Raw genomic sequence first — 24,738 nt, 5'->3', positions numbered from 1 at the left:
CTGATGAAACCCCTTAACACTTTGTTGTTTAATTTGTACTTGAACTTGGGATTTTGGTTCCAGTTCCCAAGACATATACTCAATTCCTGTGCTAGTTATTTGAACAAAAGTAAACAAATTGGTTGACCCTTCTGCAGCTACAATGAAACTACCATCTACTTCAGTTGGATGGGCAGACCTGCTGGAGGCAAACACATGAACAGAGGTTGGTATAGTGTCCAAAGTTTTAACATAATTGGCAACTGCTAGGTCTTTTAAAGTATTTATAGATTCTCTCGCCTGGGCAGACACCTGGAGTGGCCTACCATACAATACTTCAAAGGGGTTTAATTTAAGCCTGCTTCTGGGAGCCACTGATCTGTAGCAGGGCAACTGGCAAGGCCTTATCCCAAGTTAAATTAGTATTCATTTTCTTGGTTTTTCCTGTTGATTGCAGTTTCCAGGATGAATGTAGTTCCAATGCCTTAATCCAAATCAGGGGATAATTTCCTGGAGGGTTTTAACTAATTAGAAGCTACTGATTTTAAAAACTAATAACGTAGAACTGCCACATACAAAACAAATGGTTCACAAAACATTCTCCTTTCCTTCTGAAGGTTTTACAATGCATTGTTATCATTAACCAGTCTTACTATAACTTAAATGGCCAATTGAGACAAACGGTTCTGACACCATTCTTCCACTGATTAAGACTGGGGTGGCAGGTATTGGGGATAACATTCATTTAGCCTTCTGAGCTTTCTGGGAAGACTTGGTGACCTTGCCAACCCCAGCTGCCGTCTTGTCCACTGCTTTGATGACACCCACAACAACTGTCTGTCTCATGTCACGAACAGCAAAACGGCCCAGAGGAGGATAGTCAGAGAAGCTCTTAACACACATGGGCTTACCAGGAACCATATCAACGATGGCAGCATCACCAGATTTCGGGAATATGGAGCCATCTTCCAGCTTTTTCCCAGAATGATGATCAATCTTCTCCTTCATCCCAGCAGACTTGCAAGCGATGTGAGCTGTGTGACAATCCAGCACAAGTGCATATCCAGTATTGACTTGGCCTGGATGGTTCAAGGTAATCCTTTGAGCTGCGAAGCCAGCTGCTTCCATCGGCGGGTCATTTTTGCTGTCACCAGCTGCATTGCCACGATGAACATTTTTGACAGACACGTTCTTGACATTGAAGCCCACATTGTTCCCAGGAAGGGCTTTACTCAAAGCTTCATAGTGCATTTCAACAGACTTTACTTCAGTTGTAATGTTGACTGGAGCAAAGGTGACCACCATGCCAGATTTGAGAACAGTCTCCACTGGACCCCCATGGACAGTACCAATACCACCAATTTTGTATATGTCCTGGAGGGACAGATGCAAGGAATACACTGGCTGGTATCTTGACAAGTCAGTCTATGGGAGAAGTGATCCTCTTGCCTCAAAGGATATTGCTTTAGATTAGGTGTCCTGACATCCCTTCTTAATGGGATTAGTATTGGCCATGTGTTATTGGCCTTCGCTGGGGTGCTGTGAGCACACACTTCTGGTCTTAACTTTTTGTAGATTTCAAGGGTTGGGGTGTGGGGGAAAGCTCTGTCTCCTTTCCTGGGGTTTTTATTTTTTGCCAAATTTCTTGAGTCCTGTTCAAACTTTTGCTTTGATTCCCCTTTTCAAAGGCCTGCCAAGATGCACTAATAAGTATTGCTCTAATTCCAGCATTCCTCCCTCACTGGGATCTCAGTTTGGTTCGTCTGTGTGTACTGCCAAGTGGGCTTCAGGTGTAGAGGATTATCCCTATAAAGGAGGGTGATCTTTCCAATTAAAATATAAACCCAGCTAGCTTGTTATTTGCATTTAGCCCCCTATGTGAGATAACAGCAATTGAAATTGTCCTGCCCTGGGAGTGGCTCCTGGCCCAAACTGAGTGCCCTTTTGGTTCTTAGATGGTGATACCAGACCAAGTCCCTGTGGCCCAGAAACTAACAGGATTTTCTAACTGATCCCTAGAAGGAGGGAAATTTCTGAGCCCCAGGGTCAGGAACTGGGGCTGGAAAAGAATGGAAGGTGGAAAAGAATGGAAGGTGGAGGAAGGGGTGGATATATTGGCATAATAGCCAGAGCAGCTGGGACTCCTAGCTCAGCTGGAAGGAGTTAAGGTTTGAAGCAACATATCTTCACTCTCATTCCTTTCCTTTTCTTGTTTTCCCTGATGTAAGAGCACAAGTGCTTGCACATAAAGGATTTCATCATTCTTCTCTGCTTCTTCACAAAATAGCTATAGAGTCATTCAAAAGCCACTGTAAAGCTATAAATAGCAATTGATCATCCCTAACCATTTTGCTTCGGCATCAACCAACTGGGATTACAATGCAATTGAAAAGAAACTTGGTTACTGCTGTGACAAACAACTTAAGATAATTACTAAAATTATGACTGATATCATCTACCAGGATACACCAGAATTTTAGGAGTTACACCAGAATTTTAGGAGTTCCATATAATGTCCAGAATATGTACATTAATAATGTTTACCCATATGATACAGTCCAAAAAGTTTTATCACAACTTATTTGACAATGCTTCCCAAGTAATTCAACATACTGAATAAACCCAATTAGTTGAGTATTCCTCTCTCTGAGATGGAGAGAAAACAAATAGTTTGAGTGTTCCAGGGATCCTTTGGAAAACTTCAAAGTTAGCTAGAGGTCAAATGAACCTCACCCAGAATTTGATTTGGGGGAAGCTTATCAAAATATCAAAAAGTTTTAACCAGTGATAATAAGATCTCAATGGCAAATACAGATCGCTTAAACAAAGAAACTCACAATTACTAAAAGCAGTTCAATATTTTAAGAAAACTTTTTCCTCTTAGAAAACCGATTCAGGTTTTGTACCACTTTACATTTAACATTCATTTTCTTAATTAAGTTCAATTCTTATCTTAGCCAATACTTACCATGTCACCTTTTTCCCTTTAACAAAAGGGATTTTCATTCCTCATACCTTCTGTGCTGAAAACACACATCTTACATCTTTGCATACTGAAATGTTTCCCTTATGATTCTTAACATTAAAACCTTAATCTCTAGTGAAAACCAAGAAGCAAGTAATTGTAAACTGTTTGTCATACCAGCATTTCCTGATTGACAAACTTATGCTTCAGTCTTCCTCTCCTAAGAAGGCAAAGGTAGGTAAACTTAGACCTGGCCAGCAATTAATATTCTATCCTATTTGAAATGACCCAGATAGTCAACAAATTCTCTTCATTTAACTTAGTTTAGTTTCAAGTTATGAAAACCTGGAAACACTGTGTTATATAGACATTCTCAAAGCATAATTATTCCTACAGAGTTTACCTAAAACTCTTACCTCATTTACCTCTGTTTTATTTACTTAAAAGCTTTGTCGTATTGTTATTTTTCTTGCTGACAAACTGTGTAACAGGAATAAGGTCTTATTTGATTTCTAGTAAACCTAGGGACAATAAAAGTACTATAATTAATGTTGATGATTCTAAAGACATGTCTGTATTAATCAAAGCAACAAGATTAAGTTAACTTTATTACCAGATATTAATTCAATACTGAATATTTCCTAGATCACATGAACCTGAAACTCATTCTGGCCAGTTTCTTTTATATTTGAGTATTTATATAAGCACTTAATTTCCTTTAAGCCAATTAAATAGTTCTTTTACAAGTTAGTTTCGGCAATGCCACACATCTGTAACAAGTACAAACACACAAACAGAGACATCATAGTTCTCATTCCAAAATTTCAGCCATGAATCAGGTACAGCAATATAAAACCCAACAGTTACAAAAGAGGTTGGATTCGAATTGCATTTCTGGCAGATGGGACAAATCAAGGTCACCTGTCTAGATGACTAAACCCTTTTTACTAATATTTATGGAAAAGACACTTCTATTTGTAGCTTTTGGTGATTTTAGGAACCAACTGGAAACTTTCTCTCCTTCCTGGGAATATCCCACTCTTGGACAAGAACAGACAGCTTTTTTTTTCCTGTTCCTTTCCTCCATTTGACATCAGTAAAAGTTTTAAATATCACAGAACTGATTTGGCTGTAAATGGAGAAACAGTACCAAACAAAATGAAACAAAAAACCCAAAGGACAAACAGAAAATTCTAAATAAACCCTCAAGTTGGGTCTTGGGGGTTTTACATATACCAATGACACAGGACACCATAAATAACATAATTAACACAGCAAGGGTAGCAGTACATGGTCCACGGGGTTCAGAGATAACCCTGCTAAACCCCTTGTAGAGATCCTAACAGGTATTGTGGCCACACATTGTTACAATAAAATATCATCTTCCTCTCACCCATGGGTTCATAGCTGTAATCAGATCACTTATCCAAAATGCACCTCAGAGGGCTTTAGGGATAGCTGAAATAGTCCCCATTTTTAGAGACAAATTCAAGACAAAACACAAACTTCACACACAAATGCTAGCATCCAAAGAAACAAATGAACCAGTACACACATTGGGTAAAAGTCCAACAACTCTTTCCTCTCTCCAACAGGGTACCCCACTCAAATGCAAAACAAATTGGCTTATTCCAGAGAAAAAGCCCCAGATGGAGAGGAAGAAAGTTTCCAGCTGTACACACCGGAGCGACTTACCCTACTGTATAGAGCTCGTCGGCTCCCAAATGCTGATTCCTTGCTCCTACTGCCAAGCGCTGGGGCAGCCGGTGCTGCTTTGGGGAATTTTGAAGGGAAGATCCTTAAGACAAGTGGTCCTGGCAGCTGCTAGGCCCTCACCTGAACATTTCCCAGCCGGGGTGGCCAGCCACGAGCAGCAAGGCTCCTGGCTGGCTGTGCCTAAACTTGTTATCAAGTCCAAGCTCAAACTGCTTGCTGCACGACAGGCCAATACATCAAGAGAGGAGTCGTTGGGCCAAGGAATAATGACTTTATTCAGAAAGCCAGCAAGCTGAGAAGATGGTAGACTCGTTCCCCCAAAGAACCGTCTTGCCTGAGTTAGAACTCAGGCTTCATTTATACTAAAAGTGGAGGGAGTGAAGTCAAACATTTCCTTGTTCCGGTGAGCCTCCAGAGGGGAGGTGTTAATTTCTTCCTCCCCGCAGTCATTCGCAGGTGGGACTGGTCAGGATGTTTCCTGTGAACTAAACTAAGGTATTTTAGCTTAATGCTCATTACCTGGGAGGCAGGGTTCCCAGAGGTGAGCTCTTATGTATCATTTAAGCTTATAGGCAATATCCCTTTAGTGATTAACTTGTAATAGAATAACAAGTTTTTCCCTATTACAGGTTGATCTTCAGCTTGGGTCCCAGAAGGAGGAAGATGTGGAGCAAGGCTGAGCTGACCTGAGAGAGCATGTTATATGAGCAAGAAATAACCCTTTGTTATTGTGAACCACTGAGATTTTATGTTGTTACCGTGGCATAGCTTGGCTTAAGCTGGTTGATACAAAAGACACTTCCCTTGTGTAATTTTAAAAAAGAGGATCTTTTTAAAGATCCTGCAATATATTCTGGCCCTTTCCCACAAGTGGCAAAGGCAGGTATATCTATATAAAGTTGACCCTTGAATAACATGGGGATAGGGGTCCAATCCCTGTGCAGTCAAATATCTGCATATAACTTTTAACTTCCTAAAATCTTAACTACTATTAGCCTACTGTTGACTGGAAGCCTTACCGATAACATAGACAGTCAACTAACACATATTTTGTATGTTGTATGTATTATATACTTTATTCTTACAATACAGTAAACTAGAGAAAAGAAAATATTATTAAGAAAATCATAAGAGAAAATACATTTACAGTATTGTACTGTATATATTAATACCATAACTTTACATTGTATGTTTACAAGATAAATCATCTGTCAGTACCTACACCAATATCATCTTATATGATACAAAATGCTGTAGATGTTATATGTACAGGTTACTAACACCAAACATCAAAAATGAAAAGACAATATGAAAAAGAAATTCATATTTATTTACAAGTGTAATGAATCATGCTTTGATAATGAAGAAGCAGCAATATGATTGCTTTACCGTAGCTAGTGTAATGTTTACAAGTGCTTCATGGTAGCCTAACCTATACACTAGTGAATGAATCATTAAAATGACATGTACACACTGCTATATTTAAAACGGATAACCAACAAGGACCTACTGTATAGCACAGGGAACTCTACTCAGTGTTATGTGGCAGCCTGCATGGGAGGGGAGTTTGGGGGAGAATGGATACATGATATGTATGACCGAGTCACTTTGCTGTGCACCTGAAATTATCACAACATTGTTAATCTGCTATACTCCAATATAAAATAAAAAGTTAAAGAAAAGATTAAAAGGAAAATATAAATTTAATGAGAAAGCAAAAAAGAAATCACAATAGAGAAATGGTAAGTAAAAAAAAATGTTTATGGTATCCAATATTACAGTCAAATTCATAGTACAGTATTGGAAACATTGTTACATTTTTTAAAAACCCACACTTACCTGTGATGATAGGCTAGTAGGCAGTTTCTCCAATTATGAGAGAGGGAGAGGTATACTACATGGTAATGTAATTCTTTGAAAACAAAGAAAACTGAAACATTATTAATTTTATGTTACTGTAAATATCACTCACCTTATGCCTATGTAAGGATGGGCTATCCACTTCAGTACAAGTCTTACACATGATGTTCTACACGATGAATACTTAAGCAATGATGATGATGATGACACAAAAACTTCTCATACAGTTCTTGCTGTGCAGTTTTTAGATTTTCACACGAAGACACACACACAAACACAACAGATAAATCTATTAACAGTAGGGCATGATGATTATTTACTATTCATTAAGGGGAAGTGGATCATCATAAAGGTCTTCTCTTCATCGTCTTCACATTGAGTGGGCTGAGGAGGTGGAGGAAGAGGAGGGGGCAGAGGCAGAAGAGGTGGAGGAGGTGGAAGCGGAGGCTGGAGTGACAGGCACATTTGGTGTAACTTGATGGAAATACACTGTAATTTCTGTCTGACTTTTTTGCTTTTTCATTTCTCTAAAAATGTTTCTATATGGTATGCCAATCCTTTTAATTCTTCTGGTGTGAAGTCTGTTAGCTTTTGAATTTCTCCAAGATCTTAATCTTGAAAACCTTCACTCCCCAACTTTTTTTTTTTTTCCATATCCACAGTTTTTTCATGACATCCTTGATAGGATCTGTCGTAAATCCTGTGAAGTCACGCACAACATCTGGACACAGTCTTCTCCAGCAGGGATTTATTGTTTCGGGCTCCATGGCTTTCATGGCTTTTTCTATAACAACAATGGCATCTTGAATGGTGTAAACCTCCCAGACTTTCATGATGTTCTCCCTACTGGGGTTCTCCTCCATAGCATTGGCAATCATTTCCATAGAGCACTTCGATGCCTTGTGTTGAAATCATGAGGTTCTGGGTGACCAGGGGCATTGTCCAATTTCCAAAGAACTTTCAAAGGCAGTCCCTTACTGGCAAGGTACTTCATGATTTCAGGGACAAAGCATCGAAGGAACCAATCCAGAAAAAGTTTTCTTATTGTTCAGGTCTTCTTCTTGTACAGCCAAAAGACTGGCAGCTGGTGTTTACATTTTCCTGTCAAGGCTGGGGGGTTAGCAGCTTTATAGATAAGGGCAGTCCTGATCATAAATCCCGCTACATTTGCACAAAATAGTAGAGTTAGCTTATCCCTTTCTGCTTTAAATCCTGGTGCTTGTTTTTCTTCCTTCTAATAAATGTCCTTTGTGGAATTTTTTTTCCAGAACAGGGCAGTTCCATCTACATTAAAAACCAGTTCAGGTAGATTTCTTTTCTCCTCAGTGATTTTCTTAATGGCACCTGGGAACTTGTCTGCTGCCTCTTGGTCAGCAGAAGCTGCTTCTCCTCTTATCTTGATATTTTTTAAGCCACGCCTCTTTCTAAAATTATAAACCATCCTTTGCTGGTATTAAATTCTCCAGCTTTAGATCCTTCACCTTCCTTTTGCTTTAAGTTATCATATAATGACTTCACTTTTTGTCGAATCACATTAGAGTCTACGGGTATTGCCTTTCTGATAGCAATCCTGCACACACATAAAAGCTGCACTTTCAATACTAGATTAAAAGGTGTTTTGCAAAAACTGCAAGGTTTTTGAGCCTGCTGGAGTAGCTGCAGCAATGACTTCACGGATTTCCTTTTCTTTTTTTACAGTGGTCCTTATGCTGGATTTATTATCTTGAGATGGTGGGCAACCACAGCTGCAGACCTCAATCTATGGTACCTATCAAGCCATTTAACTTTTTCTTGTAATGTCATGACTTTTCTCTGCTTCTTGGGAGCACTTCCAGCATCACTAGTGACACTTTGTATGGGTCCCGTGGTGTTATTCACGGTCTATGGTATTGCACTAAACATGATGGAAAATACACAAGAACCTTGAGATCACTTTTTACTGTGACACGCAATTTCCTGGAGAGATAAACTGCTCACATGATGATTAGCTGATTAACATCACACAGCATGGTGGACACTCGCTCATCACAATAGCTACAGGAGGTGGCTATGAGATTATATACGTTAGTACAGTATGTACCATAGTTAATTTTATGCCATTATGATTTAATACTGTATCTTTACACTTGTTTAAATTTCCCTCTACTGGGTATGACACCATGTATGGTTTGTGTTTGTGAGCATAAGTTTTGATAAATTTTATCTTTTTTATAATATATTTGTGTATATTTTACGATAGTGAATGATAAAATAGATTAGTACCTACATATACTTTATGCATTCATGATATACCTATCTTTTTCTTAATTTTTTTGATATTTCTAGGCTATGCGGTTTGTCTGCGAGTTTTTCAAATTGTTGCAGATCTCCAAAAAATTTTCCAATATACTTATTGAAAAAAAACTGCATACAAGTGGACCTGTGCAATTCAAACCCATGTTGTTCAAGGTTCAACTGTACTAACAAGAAAACTCAGGTACAAAGATATGCACATAGCCTAAAACCAACACATGTGATAAAAATCAAATTTTTAAAAGAGAGACCCCCCCAGCAACTCTATGGTGAGGCTGCCTGCATCATTTTTAAATTTTGATGAGTAGGTCTCTACAGAAATGAATACCCACGGGGCCTGAGGGTTTGAGGTTGGTAACTATGAAACTTGGTACTAACAGCATGGACTTAACACCACTTGTATTTTCACTAGGATTGTTAATGTTTAAAAGTGATCAGGGGACTTCCTGGGTGGTCCAGTTGCTAAAATTCTGCGCTCCCAATGCAGGGGGCCCAGGTTTGATCCCTGGTCAGGGAACTAGATCCCACATGCCACAACTAAGAGTTTGCATGCTGCATCTAAAGATCCCGCAAGCTGCTACTAAAGATCCCGCATGCAGCAACGAAGATCCCTCATGCCACAACTAAGACCCAGCACAGCCAAATAAATAAAACTAATTAATTAAATAATTAATTTTTAAAAATAAACAAAATAAAAGTGATCAGGTTACAAAGCTTTATTGGTATGCTTCTAATACTAATTTTCTTTTAAGCCCTATTATTTTTAGCTTGTGATTTTGCAGAATGCAAGGTTTTTTAGAAATGCACATATAACGTTACATCTGAAATACCTGTATTATAGTAGGTAACTGCCAAATTTAAAACAAACTAACAAAACCCCCTAACTCTGTCTCCACTCCCACTTTTTCCCCATTCAGTCATCCTGTACATACACATGGGGTCAAGAGGAAATATGGTCAATGGGAAGAGTGTGGTCTTCAGAATCAGACAGAACTGAATCTAATCCTTACCCTGATACTGACTTGCTATGTTAACTCGGATGACATTATCTCCCTGAGCCTCAGTTTCCTCATCCATAAAATAGAGACAGTAGACAAGCTTTTCTGGAAACTGGCCACGGAAGAGGTAATCTCGGTGAGCAAACTCAATAACCAATAGCCAAGTGCCCATGAAGAGGCCTTTCCTGGGAACTGCACTTTCCAGTAGGGACCAGGCATCACCTCTGCAGATGCCCAGGGCCCTAAACCAGAACCTCCAGGAATAGGGTCAAGGCCAGAGAAGGTTTCAGAGTCCCCACAGATGACGTGATTGTTTGTACACACTGCTACAGAGGATGAGGGCTCCTTGAAGACAACCAACTTCCCTTGTTATGATTCCATGCCCAGTAAGCAACTGAGGACATGGTGCCCACAGGGTGAGAATGCCTGGGTCAGGTGGACAGAAGTCCATTCTACTTGACAACTGTAAATAGCAAATTGACACTCTGTGTTTATCCCAAATGCTAAAATTCACTGTACCTCAGCTTCCTCATCTGTAATATGGGCACAATAATAGGACTTATGGAGTTGTGGTGAGGATTATGAGATGTTATATGGAAAGTGCTTGAAACAGTGGCTGGCTCAGAACACCTGCTATCTAAGTGCTTGCTATTAGTATTGTACATCAGGCTCTGTGAGGTTGGTTAATGTGACTCTGCCTTTGAAAGCCAACGCCCTGTCAGCGTGCACAAAAGCAACTTAAGAACAAGACCCTGAACTGCGGCTAATTTACCAAGGTACATATTGCCTGGCAGGGACCTCTCTGGGCAGCCAGAGTCCTTCTTTTGGTAATGATATGCATGCCTGACCTTGTCATATGCCTTAATATTTGAAAGTACAAGTGAGGATTGCATGAAAAACTGTCTCAAGTGCTTAACAAGTGTCTAGCAAACAATCTTCCCTCAACCAATGGTAGCCTTGGACTCTCTTCTCAAACACCATTAAGTCTTTGAACTGTCAGCTGGAAACCCTGAATTGGGAAGGAGGCTGTACTGTTGGGCTAATGTTGACTGTAAGAGAACCTACAATAATCTGATTCTCATTGAGCTTCTGGATTGAAATAAATTCAGCAGGAGAGTGTAGTGTCACCAACTGATAACGTGATTTGAGACCCAAGAGAGACCTGAAATGGAGGGCAGAAGGGTCAGCACCACCCCCATTCCATTTGTGAAACTCCTCGTTTTCCTTCAAGATGCAGCCCACACATCACCTCCTCTTTGAAGCTTTCCTGAACCCCTCCAGCTGAGTTACTCCAGCCCCCTGCCACTGCATTCTTGTGGCGTCTTCTCCATTTCACACGATCATGTTCCCATCTGTCACCTCCATTGGAATGTAGCTCCTCCTGAGCAGTGATGTCATAGTGACCTTTATATCCCCAGCAGCCAGCACTGTGCTTGGCACATAGTAGGTGCTCACAAAATATTTGTAGCTGAATGAATGCAGTTGGTCCCAATTTCCCTCGTTTTCTTGCCTAAGCCTGGAGCTAAGGTGAGTGAACCTTCAGAGCCCTTCCAGAGGCAGAGAGGTGAGCCAGGCCAGGACGGGGGGAGGTGGGTGCCTCCCTTCCACAGCTACCTCAAGAATATGTGTGTAGAACCTTGCACCAGGAGGGCTGGAAGGCACCCAAAGCATCTAGAGGACTAGGAGATGGCCTTGGGCAGGACACAGTGACACAAAACTTTATTCACTCAACAAACAGGTATCAAGTTTTGTGTCAACATGTGCCAGGCCATGAGTAAGATCCAGTTCCTATTCTCATGAATCTCACAGGCTTAGGCAGACACAGACTGTGGTTATGACAGTACCGTGGGACAGATGCTGGGATGGGGGGAGCATAGGGCACCACGGGAAGAACATGGAGGAGAGGACTTTGAACATATGGCAGGAGAGGGTGGCAGAGCTGAGCGCCGACTGTGGGGCAAGCTGCTTGGGGGAGAGTCACCAGGTCCCTGACAGCTGGAGCGGGGTGGAGGTGGCGCTGCTTCCTCCCCTCTCTCAGGAGGGGCGCTATTTGGGGTATAACTGGCAGGGGCCTCCCCACCATCTTCCTTGAAGCATATGCACTGACTCCCAGGCCCGCGTGCTCTTCCTGACACTGCAGGCACTCGGAATGTTCTTCCACAAACAGACAGGCTCTGTTCCGTCCCCAGCAACCACTAGCGACACTGCCTGACCCTACAGTGGCCACAGTCGATGGGACCCACAGGATCTGACCCTCTATTCCTCTCGCTCGACTCCGTCACCTCATCTCACCTCTCCTAGGAAGCCCAAGAGGCCCACGGTTGGTCAACATAAGCCCACGAGACATAAGCTCTACCTTGGTATGAATAAAACCCACCTTAAAAAAGAAATAAGAATCTCCACTGACAATTTTATTATTACTGACGGCATTCTTTATGAAGCAAAGAATTTAACAAAATATATAAAAAATATATTTTTAAAAATCACAGATGGACAACAGATTTACAGAATTGCTTTTCTAATCATCCAGGAAAAAATGACAGTGTTTACTTACTAGTAAATTGCATTTGGGTGAGACCGGAAAAATGACAGTGTTTACTTACTAGTAAATTGCATTTGGGTGAGACCGGCCACTGGGTCACAAGACCCAAGCAGCCAGGACGCCGCCTGAGGTCTTAGGAGCAGAAGAAATAATCTACCAACAGAGGAGAGGCTGTGGAAGGGGCAGCAGGACAGCCCAGCCAGCAAAGCAGAGCCGGCAGCCCAGCCACGTCAGGTACGGGCAAGGTCAGGGCAGGCGTTAGGTATCAGGAAACAGAGGTGGACACGTCAGTTACTCTGGTCTTGAGAGGAATCACTATGATCTGAGAATCCAGGACCAGCTGCAAAGTAGCTCCTGTGTGTGTGCTCACATGGGTGTGTGTTCATTTAAATTATCTCCCACTTAAATCATGAAACTAGCAAGTGGGTTTGGGAGGGAGTCATCTTTGGGTCCACAATCCCATCAGGAAGACCAGAGAGCGGAAGGCCCAACCTACCAAAGCAGTTTCCCCAATTAAGCTGGATTGAGCACCTGCTAGGAGGGCTGCCGGCTGCGAGGGCTTGGGGGAAAGCAGAGGGAGTGAGGCCCATGTCCTGCCCCCTGGAGCTCACACTGTAACACAGGGGGAGAGACATGCTCAGACAACTGTGCCATGTGGTCCGTGATGGGCGTGGGACAAAGTAACAAGACTGTCCCCATCTGTGTGGGAGATTCGAATTCGCTGGGATCTGAGATGGGCCTGGAGGCACAGGTAGGATTTGACAGGCAGAGATGGGAGCTGTGTAGGCATTCCCAGCCAAACAGAGAAAGCAAAGCCCCATGAGGGAGTGTGCAGTGGGAGCTGGGGTGGCCCTTGCAGGGAGCATCTGGAATGTTCAGGAAAGTTGCGGGAGATGCAGCTGGAAAGGGAGCTTGAGGCCAGGCCAACGTGGGTCCAAAGCACCAAAGCTGCATAAATGAAGGGACTCCTTTACATACTCAGTTATTCGTTCATTCATTCAACAAAAATGTATTGTGCACAAAACCTCTGCCAGGAGTCGTTGCCCTGGGTGCTAGGCACACAGGTGGAGAGGGCCACTCCAGCTCTCCCGAGGCTGGTGTCGCCCCCATGCAGCAGGAACACCTTGGGGAGGTGGAGGCTGCCGCCTGGTCCAGGGTGAGGGTGGGGCCCTGGGCTGGGCGCAGCAATGCGAGGGCAGCTTCGAAGGTGAGGGCCCTTGACAAGCTCAGTCACAAATGAGATCTCCTTGGCCGGGCCAAGCCAAGTCCTCCAGCAGCCGACATGGGGGAGGAAGCATCCCATCAATGACTGGGACGGAGGGTCAGAAAAGTGGGGCTTGGAAAGGAGAGGGGAGGCATGGAGGCAGGGGCATGACCCCCTAATGCTCCCCCTGACCCCATCCTGCAGCAGGCCCCGGTCATCGGCCAGCCTGGTCAAGGGACTCTTGGCTGGGGTCCCTCTGGTCTTCATTCCTGTAGTCATCCTCGCCCTCCTCTTCCTGTCTTCTGGAAAGCTCTGTCAGCTGCTCTGGTGGCTCCTGGTAGCCCGCCCGATTCCTGCAGGCAGTGAGGACAGAGGGGAAGGGTTTGCCCTCACTCACTCAGACCTGAGGGAGCTGGGCCTAGTGCGCCCCATGAGACAGCCATCAGATCCCCCATCCCCGCCCGTCCAGCGGCAAAGGGACACTGGGCTCAGAGCGGAAGCAGGGAGGCACGGACTTGAGCTGAGGGCCTTATGGGAACAGGCTGGCTCTGCGAGGGGAGCAGGGAGAGGCCTGTTACGGAGCCTCCGCACCCCCTTACCCCGGCCCTGGGCACCCACCGGAAGCCCCACCCTGAGATCAGAGACTGGAGAATTACGGGCCTTGCAGTCAAGTTCCGGACTGCAGTGCCACTTTAGGATTTGGGTGAATCACTTACTCTTTTCTCAGCTATAATATGGGGCTGATAAAAGTTATTTCTTACTGTTCCCAGCTGCCCCCTGGGGTGTTATGAGTGGAAGAGGCTGTGAGGAGCTGGGGTGCATCTTCCCAATGTGCCGAGACCCTTGCCAACAGGCTGCCCACCCCCGACACTCACGGCCGCGTGACCTCCGCATCCTCAGCCTTGCCAGTCTCCCGGCAGCAGCAGCAGTAGACGATGATGCCGATGATGATGAGTGTCGCGGCCACGCCCCCCGCGATGCCCGCGTACAGGGCCACATTCATGGAGGCTGCGAGAAACAGAGCCGCACGTCCTGAGCCCCAACCCCAGTCCCCAGCGCGAGCCCCCAACACGAGCCGAGGCTCCGGGTGGTGAGCACGCCGGGGATGAGGAAGCACAGCAGCAGGCGTCTGGGAGGCGGGAGGTGGTCCCTCCCCGGTTCTGAGCGGCCCCAGTCCTCCTCCCAGCCCGGGTGGCCGCGCTGCCTGCTGCTGGTAGCATTCCATGAAAGTCACAGCCTCGTGGGAATGTGACCAGACAAGGGGGATACTCTTCAGGATGGAAGCGTTGACAAGGACAGATGGCCAACAGATTTGGAGCCAACAGGCTCCAAAAAAGTTCTCAGGTGTCAGTCATGCCAGCTCCTACTCTAGTTCATCCCCAAGATCATCAGGGTATCCCACCCAAAAGGATGGGGTCCTGACTCTGTGGCAGCCCAGTCTGGGCACTTCCCCCTTGCCCCCTGAGCGACCCTAAGGGCAGGCAGGACTAAGCAGGTCTCCAGAAGCCAGTCTTAGGCACTATTTCCAAAGAACCTAGGGAACTGGACTGGCCTCCAGATGAGGGGAGCCTGGGACAGGATCATCTGGCCGTCACCTCAGCCACCCTGCCAATGGGAGACCCCAAAGAGGCTGCCCAGTTCACCTCCATGTTGGTCCCTGTCAGCTGACTCTGGACCACCAGCCAGTCACCTCTGGCATTCGTCCTCCCTTCCTCCCCAGACTGCTCTTACGAGGTCTGACAGCCACAGTGATGTTGCAGGACTCCATCCCTACATCATTGCTGGAGGTGCAGATGTAGTAACCCGACATTTCTGTGGAGATGTTCTTCAGAGAGAAGATCTGTCCTGTGACTGGGAAGGAAGAAGAGTCAGGCTGAGGAGACGGGCCACCAGAGTAGAGCGAAACGGCTAGGGAAATCCTAGGCAGATACAAGCACCACCGCTGAACGTGTCCAAGCCTCATCTATAATATGGAGAAAATATCTACCTCTAGGGCTGCAGGAAGATTAAACCAGGCAGGCTGCACAATTCTGAAGTGCTTAGAATTCAGGCAGGCACCCTGGGTTTGAAGCCTGGTTCTGCCACTTATTAACTTTGTGACTTTGGGCAAGGAACTTAGCTTCATTGAACCTGTTTCTTTATTTATAAATAAAATAATAATAGTGCCTGCCTCACAGAGTAGTTGTGAACATAAAATGAAGTACTAACAAATACAAACCCACAACCAAATGCCTGATGTATAGTAAGTCTTCAGGAAACATAGTATACATTATACATTGCGTGGAAATGCCTTCTAATTAGACCATATAATTATAACCACTTTTATAATCTTCAGAAACAGAATTCCTTAGCTTGGACTCATGTGAAAGAAGGCTTTAGAACTTCAAGAACTCTGACCTCTGGATTTCTCTGCCATGAGTGGTGTGTGTGAGTGTATGTGGTATCTGTATGGGTGGGTGTGTGTGTGTGTGTGTGTGTGTGTGGTGAGGCAGGGAGGAGGCAGGCTGTCAGTCTAGACTCTTCCTCTTCCTCTTCCACCACTTAAGTAAGCCATTTAACTTCTGTGAGCCATAGCTGCCTCATCTGGAAGTGGGAGGGAAAGCACCTGATTCTCCTGAATTCAAGGCAATGGTCCAGATGTCCTCATGAGAAACCTTCCTGCTAAATCTATGATCCTATGGATTTCTTCACCTTGAAATGGAGAGCTTTATGCTTAGACAAATTTTTATGTCCTGTCCTCAAAGATGCTCTGTCATAACTGCTGTTTGGAGAGAAGAGTTAGAGACCTTTGTCCTCTAATTTGCTGCAGCGCCTGCCTACCCCACTATCACCAGGTGGTTACACTTCATCCAGAGGAGATGTTCTAAACTGAAAATAGGATCCAGCCACTGCCCTGTTCAGACATTTCAGAGGCAGCCCATCATCTTCAATAACAAGTCCAGGCTTCTTAATATGGATGTGACATTACAGATCTGGCCCTGGAAATCACTCCAGCTTAACCTCTTGCCAGTTTGCCTGGTGTCCAATCCTTTCCCTGCCCAATTCCACTCTGTTGCAAGATTGTATCTCGGTGTGGATTTTTCTTGTCTGGATGTGCTTCCTCAAATACAATGTCCTCTGATTCTTCCAACAATCTTGTATGGTAGATGGAACAAATATTTCTATCTCCAATATCATAGCGGTAACTGGAGGCTTAGAGAAGTCAAGTGACTTGCCCAAGGTCACAAAATTAAGAAATGACAAAACAGTAACAAAAATTCCATTTTAGGTCTAGAACTCCCTGGAGAAGTTGACAACTTACTTTAAAAAAATTATAGAAAAGAGAACAGAGAGGGTGATAAGGAGAAGAGCATTCCAGAACCTTCCAGATCATAGATGAAGAAGAAACACAGTTTATGAGTAAGTGCCCTGTTGTGGTCGTCAAAAGCACACCACAGAGGAGGACGTGGATCCAGGTGTCCTGCAGCACCACCTACAGGAACAGGCTGTGTGATTTTAAAGGCTAGCATCGTACAGAAACACATCATTTATTTTCACGATGAGGGCTCCCTAACCAAGAAACTTTGTGAACAAAATTCCATATTTGATGGGGTGACCAACAAACCTATCTTACACTGCTGAGCCTGTGGAACTGCCAAGTACAGACTCACATTTTATGGGAACTGGTCTGAGAAGACACACCCAAAGGTGTGCTTATCCACATATCCACAGCTATGGTATGAAAGAAATTGGGCTTCTGGTTGGAGACAAGATGGGAGAGTAGAAGGACTTGAGCTCAACTTCTCTCACAAAAACACCGAAATCACAACTAGCTGCTGAATAACCATCAACAAAAAAAACTGGAACTTACCAAAAAAGATATTCTACAACCATAGACAAAGAAGAAGCCACAACAAGATGAGGTTCTCCCACAGGAGTGAGTTCTGAGCCCCACATCATGCTTCCCAGCCTGGGGGTCTGGCATCAGGAGGAGGAGGCCCCAGAGCACTTGGCTTTGAAGGCCAGTGGGGTTTGATTGCAGGAACTCCATAGGACTGGGGAAAATAGAAATGCCACTTTTGGAGGGTGCACACAGGTCTCGTGTGAACTGGGACCCAGGGAAAAAGCAGTGATTTCATAGGAGCCTGGACCAGACATACCTGCTGGTCTTGATGGGGGGCGGGGGGGTGTCTCCTGGGAAAGTGGGGGATGGAAATGGCCCACTGTGGGGACAAGCACTGGTGGCAGAGGTACTGGGGAGTACTCATTGGTATGAGCTCTCCTGGAGGTCACCATTTTGTCACCAAGACCCAGCCCCACCCAACAGCATGTAGGCTCCAGTGCTGGGACGCCTCAGACCAAACAACCAACAGGGCAGGCACACAGCCCCACCCATCAGCACACAGGCTTCCTAAAATCTTCCTGAGCCCACAGCAACCTCTAAACACACCCTTTGACACAGCCTTGCTCACCAGAGGGACAAGACACAGTTCCACTCACCAGTGGACAGGAACCAGTCCCTCCCACCAGGAAGCCTGCACAAACCTCTAGAACATCCTCACCCACCAGGGGGCAGACACTGGAAGCAAAAGGAACTACAACCACGCAGCCTAGGGAATGGAAATGGCAAAGGAATATGTTTCAGATGAAGTAGCAAGATAAAACCCCAGAAGAACAACTAAGTAAAGTAGAAATAGGAGGTCTACCCGAAAAAGAATTTAGAGTGATGAGAGTAAAGACAATCCAAGATCTCAGAAAAAGAATGGAGGTACAGACCAAGAAGATACAAGAAATGATTAACAAAGAGCTAGAAGATATACAGAACAAACAAACAGACATGAATAATGCAATAACTGAAATGAAAAATACACTAGAAGGAATTAATAACAGAATAATTGAGGCAGAAGAATGGATAAGTGAGCTGGAAGACAGAATGGTGGAAATCTCTGCCATGGAACAGAATAAAGAAAAAAGAATGAAAAGAAATGAGGACAGTTTAAGAGACCTCTGGGACAACATTAGAAACACCAACATTTGCATTAGAGGGGTCCCAGAAGGAGAAGAGAGAGAGAAAGGGCCATAAAAACTATTTGAAGAGATAATAGCTGAAAACTACCCTAAAATGGGAAAGGAAACAGTCAACCAAGTCCAGGAAGTGCAGAGAGTCCCATACAGAATAAACCCTGTCGGGAACCAGCTGCAAGCTGACACAGTCCTTGCAGCTTAAAGCATGGCAAAGTCCTGCTTAATTCCTGACAGGACCCGAAAGAGTTATTAGAGAAGATATGAGTCTTGGCCCGTGAGGTTGCTTGCGGTTTCTCTAACTACAGTTTGTCCTTGGCATATTTTGGTAATCACAGTCTGTTCTCACGCATGTTTATATTCTGGTTCACAGAATGTTTTGTACTATAACTTCAACATTAAGGAAATACTGTCTGATGATTCTGTCTTGTGATTTTAACAAAAACATGTATTGCCTACTGCAATCTATAAAAAGAGTTCTGATGGGAAATAAAGTGTGTGTGTGCTTGTACACCACCCTCCTGACCCCGTCTCTTCTTAATCCCCTCACCTGCTCTCAGGACTTATTCCTCAGTCTAACAGCTACTGACAAAACCCAAGAAGAAACATGTCAAGACACATATTAATCAAACTGACAAAAATTAAAGACAAAGAGAAAATATTAAAAGCAACAAGGGAGGAGAAACAGGTAACATACAAGGGAATCTCCATAAGGTTTTCAGCTGATTTTTCAGCCAAAACTCCGCAGGCCAGAAGGGAGTGGCAATAATATATTTAAAGTGATGAAAGGGGAAAACCTACAAATGAGAATACTCTACCCAGCAAGGCTCTTGTTCAGATTCGACAGAGAAATCAAAAGCCTTACAGACAAACAAAAGCTAAGAGAATTCAGCATCACCAAACCAGGTTTACAACAAAGCTAAAGGAACTTCTCTGGGCAGAAAAGAAAAGACCATAACTAGAAACAAGAAAATTACAAATGGAAAAACTCACCAGTAAAGGTAAACATACATTAAAGGTAGGAAATCATCCATACACAAATATGATATCAAAACCACTAATCATGAGAAGAGAAGAGTACAAATGCAGGATATTGGAAATGCATTTGAAATCAAAAGACCAGCAACTTAAAACAATCTTGTATATGTATAGTCTGTTATATCAAAACCTCATGATAGGGACTTCCCTGGTGGTCCAGTGGTTGGGACTTTGCCTTCCAATGTGGGGGGTGTGGGTTCGGTCCCTGGTGGGAGAACTGGGATCCGACATGCCTCGCGGCCAAAGGGTCAAGGCATAGAATAGATGCAGTGTTGTGACATATTCAATGAAGGCTTTAGAAATGGTCCACATCAAAAAAAAAAAAAAAAAATCTTTAAAAAAAAAAAACCTCCTGATAACCGCAAACTGAAAATCTACAATAGATACACACACAAAAAAGAAATAGGAATCCAAACAGAACACTAAAGTGAGTTATCAAATCACGAGAGAAGTGAACAAAAGACTAAGGGGGAAAAAAAGACCTACAAAAACAAATCCAAAACAATTAACAAAATGGCAATGAGAACATACATATTGATAAATACCTTAAACATAAATGGATTAAATGCTCCAAGCAAAAGACATAGACTGGCTGAATGGATACAAAAACAAGACCCGTATATATGCTGTCTACAAGAGACACACTTCATATCTAGAGACACATACAGACTGAAAGTGAGGGGATGGAAAAAGATATTCCATGCAAATGGAAATCAAAAGAGAGCTGGAGTAGCAATACTCATATCAGACAACATAGACTTTAAAATAAAGACTGTTACAAGAGACAAAGAAGGACACTACATAATGATCAAGGGATCAATCCAAGAAGAAGCTATAATAATTGTAAATATATATCCACCCAACATAGGAGCACCTCAATACATAAGGCAAATGTTAACAGCCGTAAAAGGAGAAATCAACAGTAACACAATAATAGTAGAGGACTTTAACATCACACTTACATCAATGGACAGATCATCCAGACAGAAAATCAATAACAAAACACAGGCCTCAAATGTCACATTAGAGCAGATAGGCTTAATTGATATTTATAGAGCATTCCATCCAAAAGCAACAGAATACACATTCTTCTCAAGTGCACATGGAACATTCTCCAGGATAGATCACATGCTGGGCCACAAAGACAGCCTCGGTAAATTTAAGGAAATTGAAATCATATCAAGCATCTTTTCTGACCACAACAGTACGAGATTAGAAATCAACTACAAGAAAAAAACTGTAAAAAACAGAAACACATGGAGGCTAAACAATATGCTACTAAACAGCCAATGGATCAGTGAGGAAATCAAAAATACTTAGAGACAAGTGAAAATGAAAACATGATGATTCAAAACCTATGGGACACAGCAAAAGCAGTTCTAAGAGAGAAGTTTATAGCAACACAATCTTACCTCAGGAAACAAGAAAAATCTCAAATAAACCACCTAACCTTACACCTAAAACAACTAGAGAAAGAAGAATGAAAAAAACCTAAACTTAGTAGAAGGAAAGAAATCATAAAGATCAGAGCAGAAATAAATGAAATACAGATGAAGAAAACAATAGAAAAGTGAAACTAAAGTGAAACTAAAAGCAGGTTCTTTGAAAAGATAAACAAAATTGATAAACCTTTAGCCAGACTCATCAACAAAAAACAGGGAGAGGGCTCAAATCAATAAAATTAGAAATGAAAAAGGAGAAGTAACAACTGACACTGCAGAAATACAAAGGATCATGAGAGATTACTACAAGCAGCTATATGCCAATAAAATGGACAACCTGGAAGAAATGGACAAATTCTTAGAAAAGCACAACCTCCCGAGACTGAACCAGGAAGAAATAGAAAATATAAACAGAGCAATCACAAGACTGAAATTGAAACTATGATTAAAACACTCTCAACAAACAAAATTCCAGTACCAGAGGGCTTCACAGGTGAATTCTATCAAACATTTAGAGAAGAGTTAACACCTATCCTTCTGAAACTCTTCCAAAAAATGGCAGAGGAAGGAATATTCCCAAACTCATTCTATGAGGCCACCATCACCCTGATACCAAAACCAGGCAAAGATACCACAGAAAAAGAAAATTACAGGCCAATATCACTGACGATCATAGATGCAAAAATCCTCAAGAAAATACTAGCAAGCCAAATCCAATAATACATTAAAAGGATCATACACCATGATCAAGTGGGATTTATCCCAGGGATGCAAGGATTTTTCAGTATCCACAAATCAGTCAGTGTGATACTCCACTTTGACAAATTGAAAAATAAAAACTATATGATCATCCCAATAGATGCAGAAAAAGCTTTTGACAAAATTCAACACCGATTTATGATAAAAACTCTCCAGAAAGTGGGCATAGAGGAAACATACCTCGACATAATAAAGACCATATATAATAAACCCACAGCTAACATCATACTCAACGGTGAAAAGCTGAAATCATTTCCTCTAAGATCAAGAACAAGACAAGGATGTCTGCTCTTGCCACTTTTATTCAACGTAGTTTTGGAAGCCATGGTAATCAGAGAAGAAAAGGAATCCAAATTGGAAAAGAAGAAGTAAAACTGTCACTGTTTGCAGATGACATGATACTATACATGGAAAATCCTAAAGATGCTACTAGAAAATTACTAGAGCTCATCAATGAATTTGGTAAAGTTGCAGGGTACAAAATTAACACAGAGAAATCTCTTGCATTCCTATACACTAACAATGAAAGATCCAAAAGAGAAATTAAGGAACAGTCCCATTTACCATTACATCAAAAAGAACAAAATACCTAGGAATAAACCTACCTAAGGAGGCAAAAGACCTGCATTATGAAAACTACAAGACACTGATGAAAAAATTGAAGATGACACAAACAGATGGAAAGATATACCATGTTCCTGGATTGGAAGAATCAATATTGTCAAAATAACTATACTCCCCAAGGCAATCTACAGATTCAATGCAAAACCTATCAAATTACCAATAGCATTTTTTGCAGATCTAGAACAAAAAATCTTAAAGTTTGTATGAAAACACAAAAGACCCCAAATAGCCAAAGCAATCCTCAGAATGAAAAACAGAGCTGGAGGAATCAGCCTCCCTGACTTTAGACTACAAAGCTACGGTAATCAAAACAGTATGGTACTGGCACAAAGACAGACTTTTAGATCGATGGAAGAGGACACAAAGCCCAGAAATAAACTCACTCATCTATGGTCAATTAATCTATGACAAAGGAGGCAAGAATATACAATGGAGAAAAGACAATCTCTTCAATAAGTGGTTCTGGGAAAACTGGACAGCCACATGTAAAAGAATGAAATCATAACATTCTCTAACACCATACACAAAAATAAACTCAGAATGGATTAAAGACCTCAATGTAAGACTGGACACTATAAAACTCTTAGAGGAAAATATAGGCAGAACTGTGTTTGACATAAATCACAGAAATATCTTTTTGGATCCACCTCCTAGAGTAATGAAAATAAAACCAAAAATAAACAAATGGGACCTAATTAAACTTAAAAGATTTTGCACAGCAAAGGGAACCATAAACAAAATGAAGAGACAACCCACAGAGTGGGAGAAAATATTTGCAAAAGAAGCAACCGACGTGGGATTAATCTCCAAAATATACAAACAGCTCATGCAGCTCTATGTAAAAAAACAAACAACCCAATCAAAAAAATTGGCAGAAGATCTAAATAGACATTTCTCCAAAGAAGACATACAGATGTCCAAAAAGCACATGAAAAGATGCTCCATGTCACTAATTATCAAAGAAATGCAAATCATAGCTACAATGAGGTATCACCTCACTCCAGTCAGAATGGCTGGCATCAAAAAGTCAACAAACAATAAATGCTGGAGAGGGTGTGGAGAAAAGGGAACCCTCCTACACTGTTTGTGGGAATGTAAATTGGTACAGCTACTAGGGAGAACAGTATGGAGGTTCCTTAAAAAACTGAAAATAGAGCTACCATATGATCCAGCAATCCCACTCCTGGGCATGTATCTGAAGAAAACCATACTTTGAAAAGATACATGCACCCCAGTGTCCATTGCAGCACTATTTACAACAGCCAAGACATGGAAGCAACCTAAATGTCCATCAACAGATGAATGGATAAAGAAGATGTAGTACATATATACAATGGAATATTACTCAGCCATAAAAAAGAATGAAATAATGCCATTCGTAGTAACATGGATGAACCTAGAGATTATCATACTAGGTGAAGAAAGTCAGGCAAAGACAAATAGTATGTGATATCACTTATAAATGGAATCTAAAAAAATGATACAAATGAACTTATTTACAAAACAGAAACAGACTCACAGACTTAGAAAAACTTATGGTTACCAAAGGGGAAAGGTGGCGGGGGGAGGGATAAATTGGGAGTTTGGGATTGACATACACACACTACTGTATATAAAATAGATAATCAACAAGGACATACTGTATAGCACAGGGAACTCTACTCAATATTCTATAATAACCTAAATGGGAAAAGAATCTGAAAAAGAATAGCTATATATACATGTAAAACTGAATCACTTTGCTGTACACCTGAAACTAACACAACATTGTAAATCAACTATACTCTAACATAAAATAAAAATTTTTAAAAAGGAAAGAAAAAATTATAAAAGTACTGGATGCTCATTACAAGAATTTATACATGTATTACATTACACTCATTACAAAAATATATACATATTATACAAGAATTTATGACATAAAACTATTACTTCAATTCAGTCCAATGTTTATATGCTCATCACATCAGCTCAAAACAAGATGATGAGGGTCCCTGTCCTCTTGGCGTTTCCAGTATATAAGAGAAGACAGACATGAAACAATGGTGATTACAGGGTGTTTTATAGAGTTCAAAATGGAAGTGTAATTTGATCTTAATCTCACTTGAAGGGTCAGGGAAAGCCTCTATGAAGAGCAGAGAATAAAATAAAAATCATCTGTAATATCACCAGCTGTAAATAACAGCACTTTGATTTGAGGTTATTTTCTTCCAATCTTTTTCACATACACTTTCTTCAGATTCTTCCCTTGAAACCCAGCATGCTATTCTCTGGATACTCATTTTCTATAAAATGCTACCCCTTCTGTCCTGCAATTC

General features: G+C 42.2%; 2 protein-coding genes across 2 annotated transcripts in view; both read right to left on the bottom strand.

Moving 5' to 3' along the window:
• Positions 1–720: 720 nt before the first annotated feature.
• On the bottom strand, positions 721–4,349 carry LOC133087015 (elongation factor 1-alpha 1-like). Its single transcript, XM_061183793.1, has 2 exons — positions 4,338–4,349; positions 721–1,404 (listed from the first exon to the last, which is right to left on the bottom strand). Exons 1-2 carry the CDS (start codon positions 4,347–4,349, stop codon positions 721–723), a joined length of 696 nt encoding a protein of 231 aa, XP_061039776.1.
• Positions 4,350–13,770: 9,421 nt separating this feature from the next.
• Positions 13,771–24,738, bottom strand: part of GPA33 (glycoprotein A33) — a 42,906-nt gene continuing 31,938 nt past the window's right edge. The window contains exons 5-7 of the mRNA XM_061185770.1: positions 15,288–15,407; positions 14,432–14,564; positions 13,771–13,909 (exon numbers count right to left, since the gene is read on the bottom strand). Coding sequence (XP_061041753.1) covers positions 13,771–13,909; positions 14,432–14,564; positions 15,288–15,407 — 392 coding nt within the window. The remainder of the gene's footprint in view (positions 13,910–14,431; positions 14,565–15,287; positions 15,408–24,738) is intronic.

Source organism: Eubalaena glacialis, chromosome 3 (genome assembly GCF_028564815.1).
Source record: "Eubalaena glacialis isolate mEubGla1 chromosome 3, mEubGla1.1.hap2.+ XY, whole genome shotgun sequence".
Taxonomy (NCBI): domain Eukaryota; kingdom Metazoa; phylum Chordata; class Mammalia; order Artiodactyla; family Balaenidae; genus Eubalaena; species Eubalaena glacialis.
The sequence above is the reverse complement of the archived record's forward strand: the minus strand, read 5'-3'. Positions and strand labels throughout refer to the sequence as shown.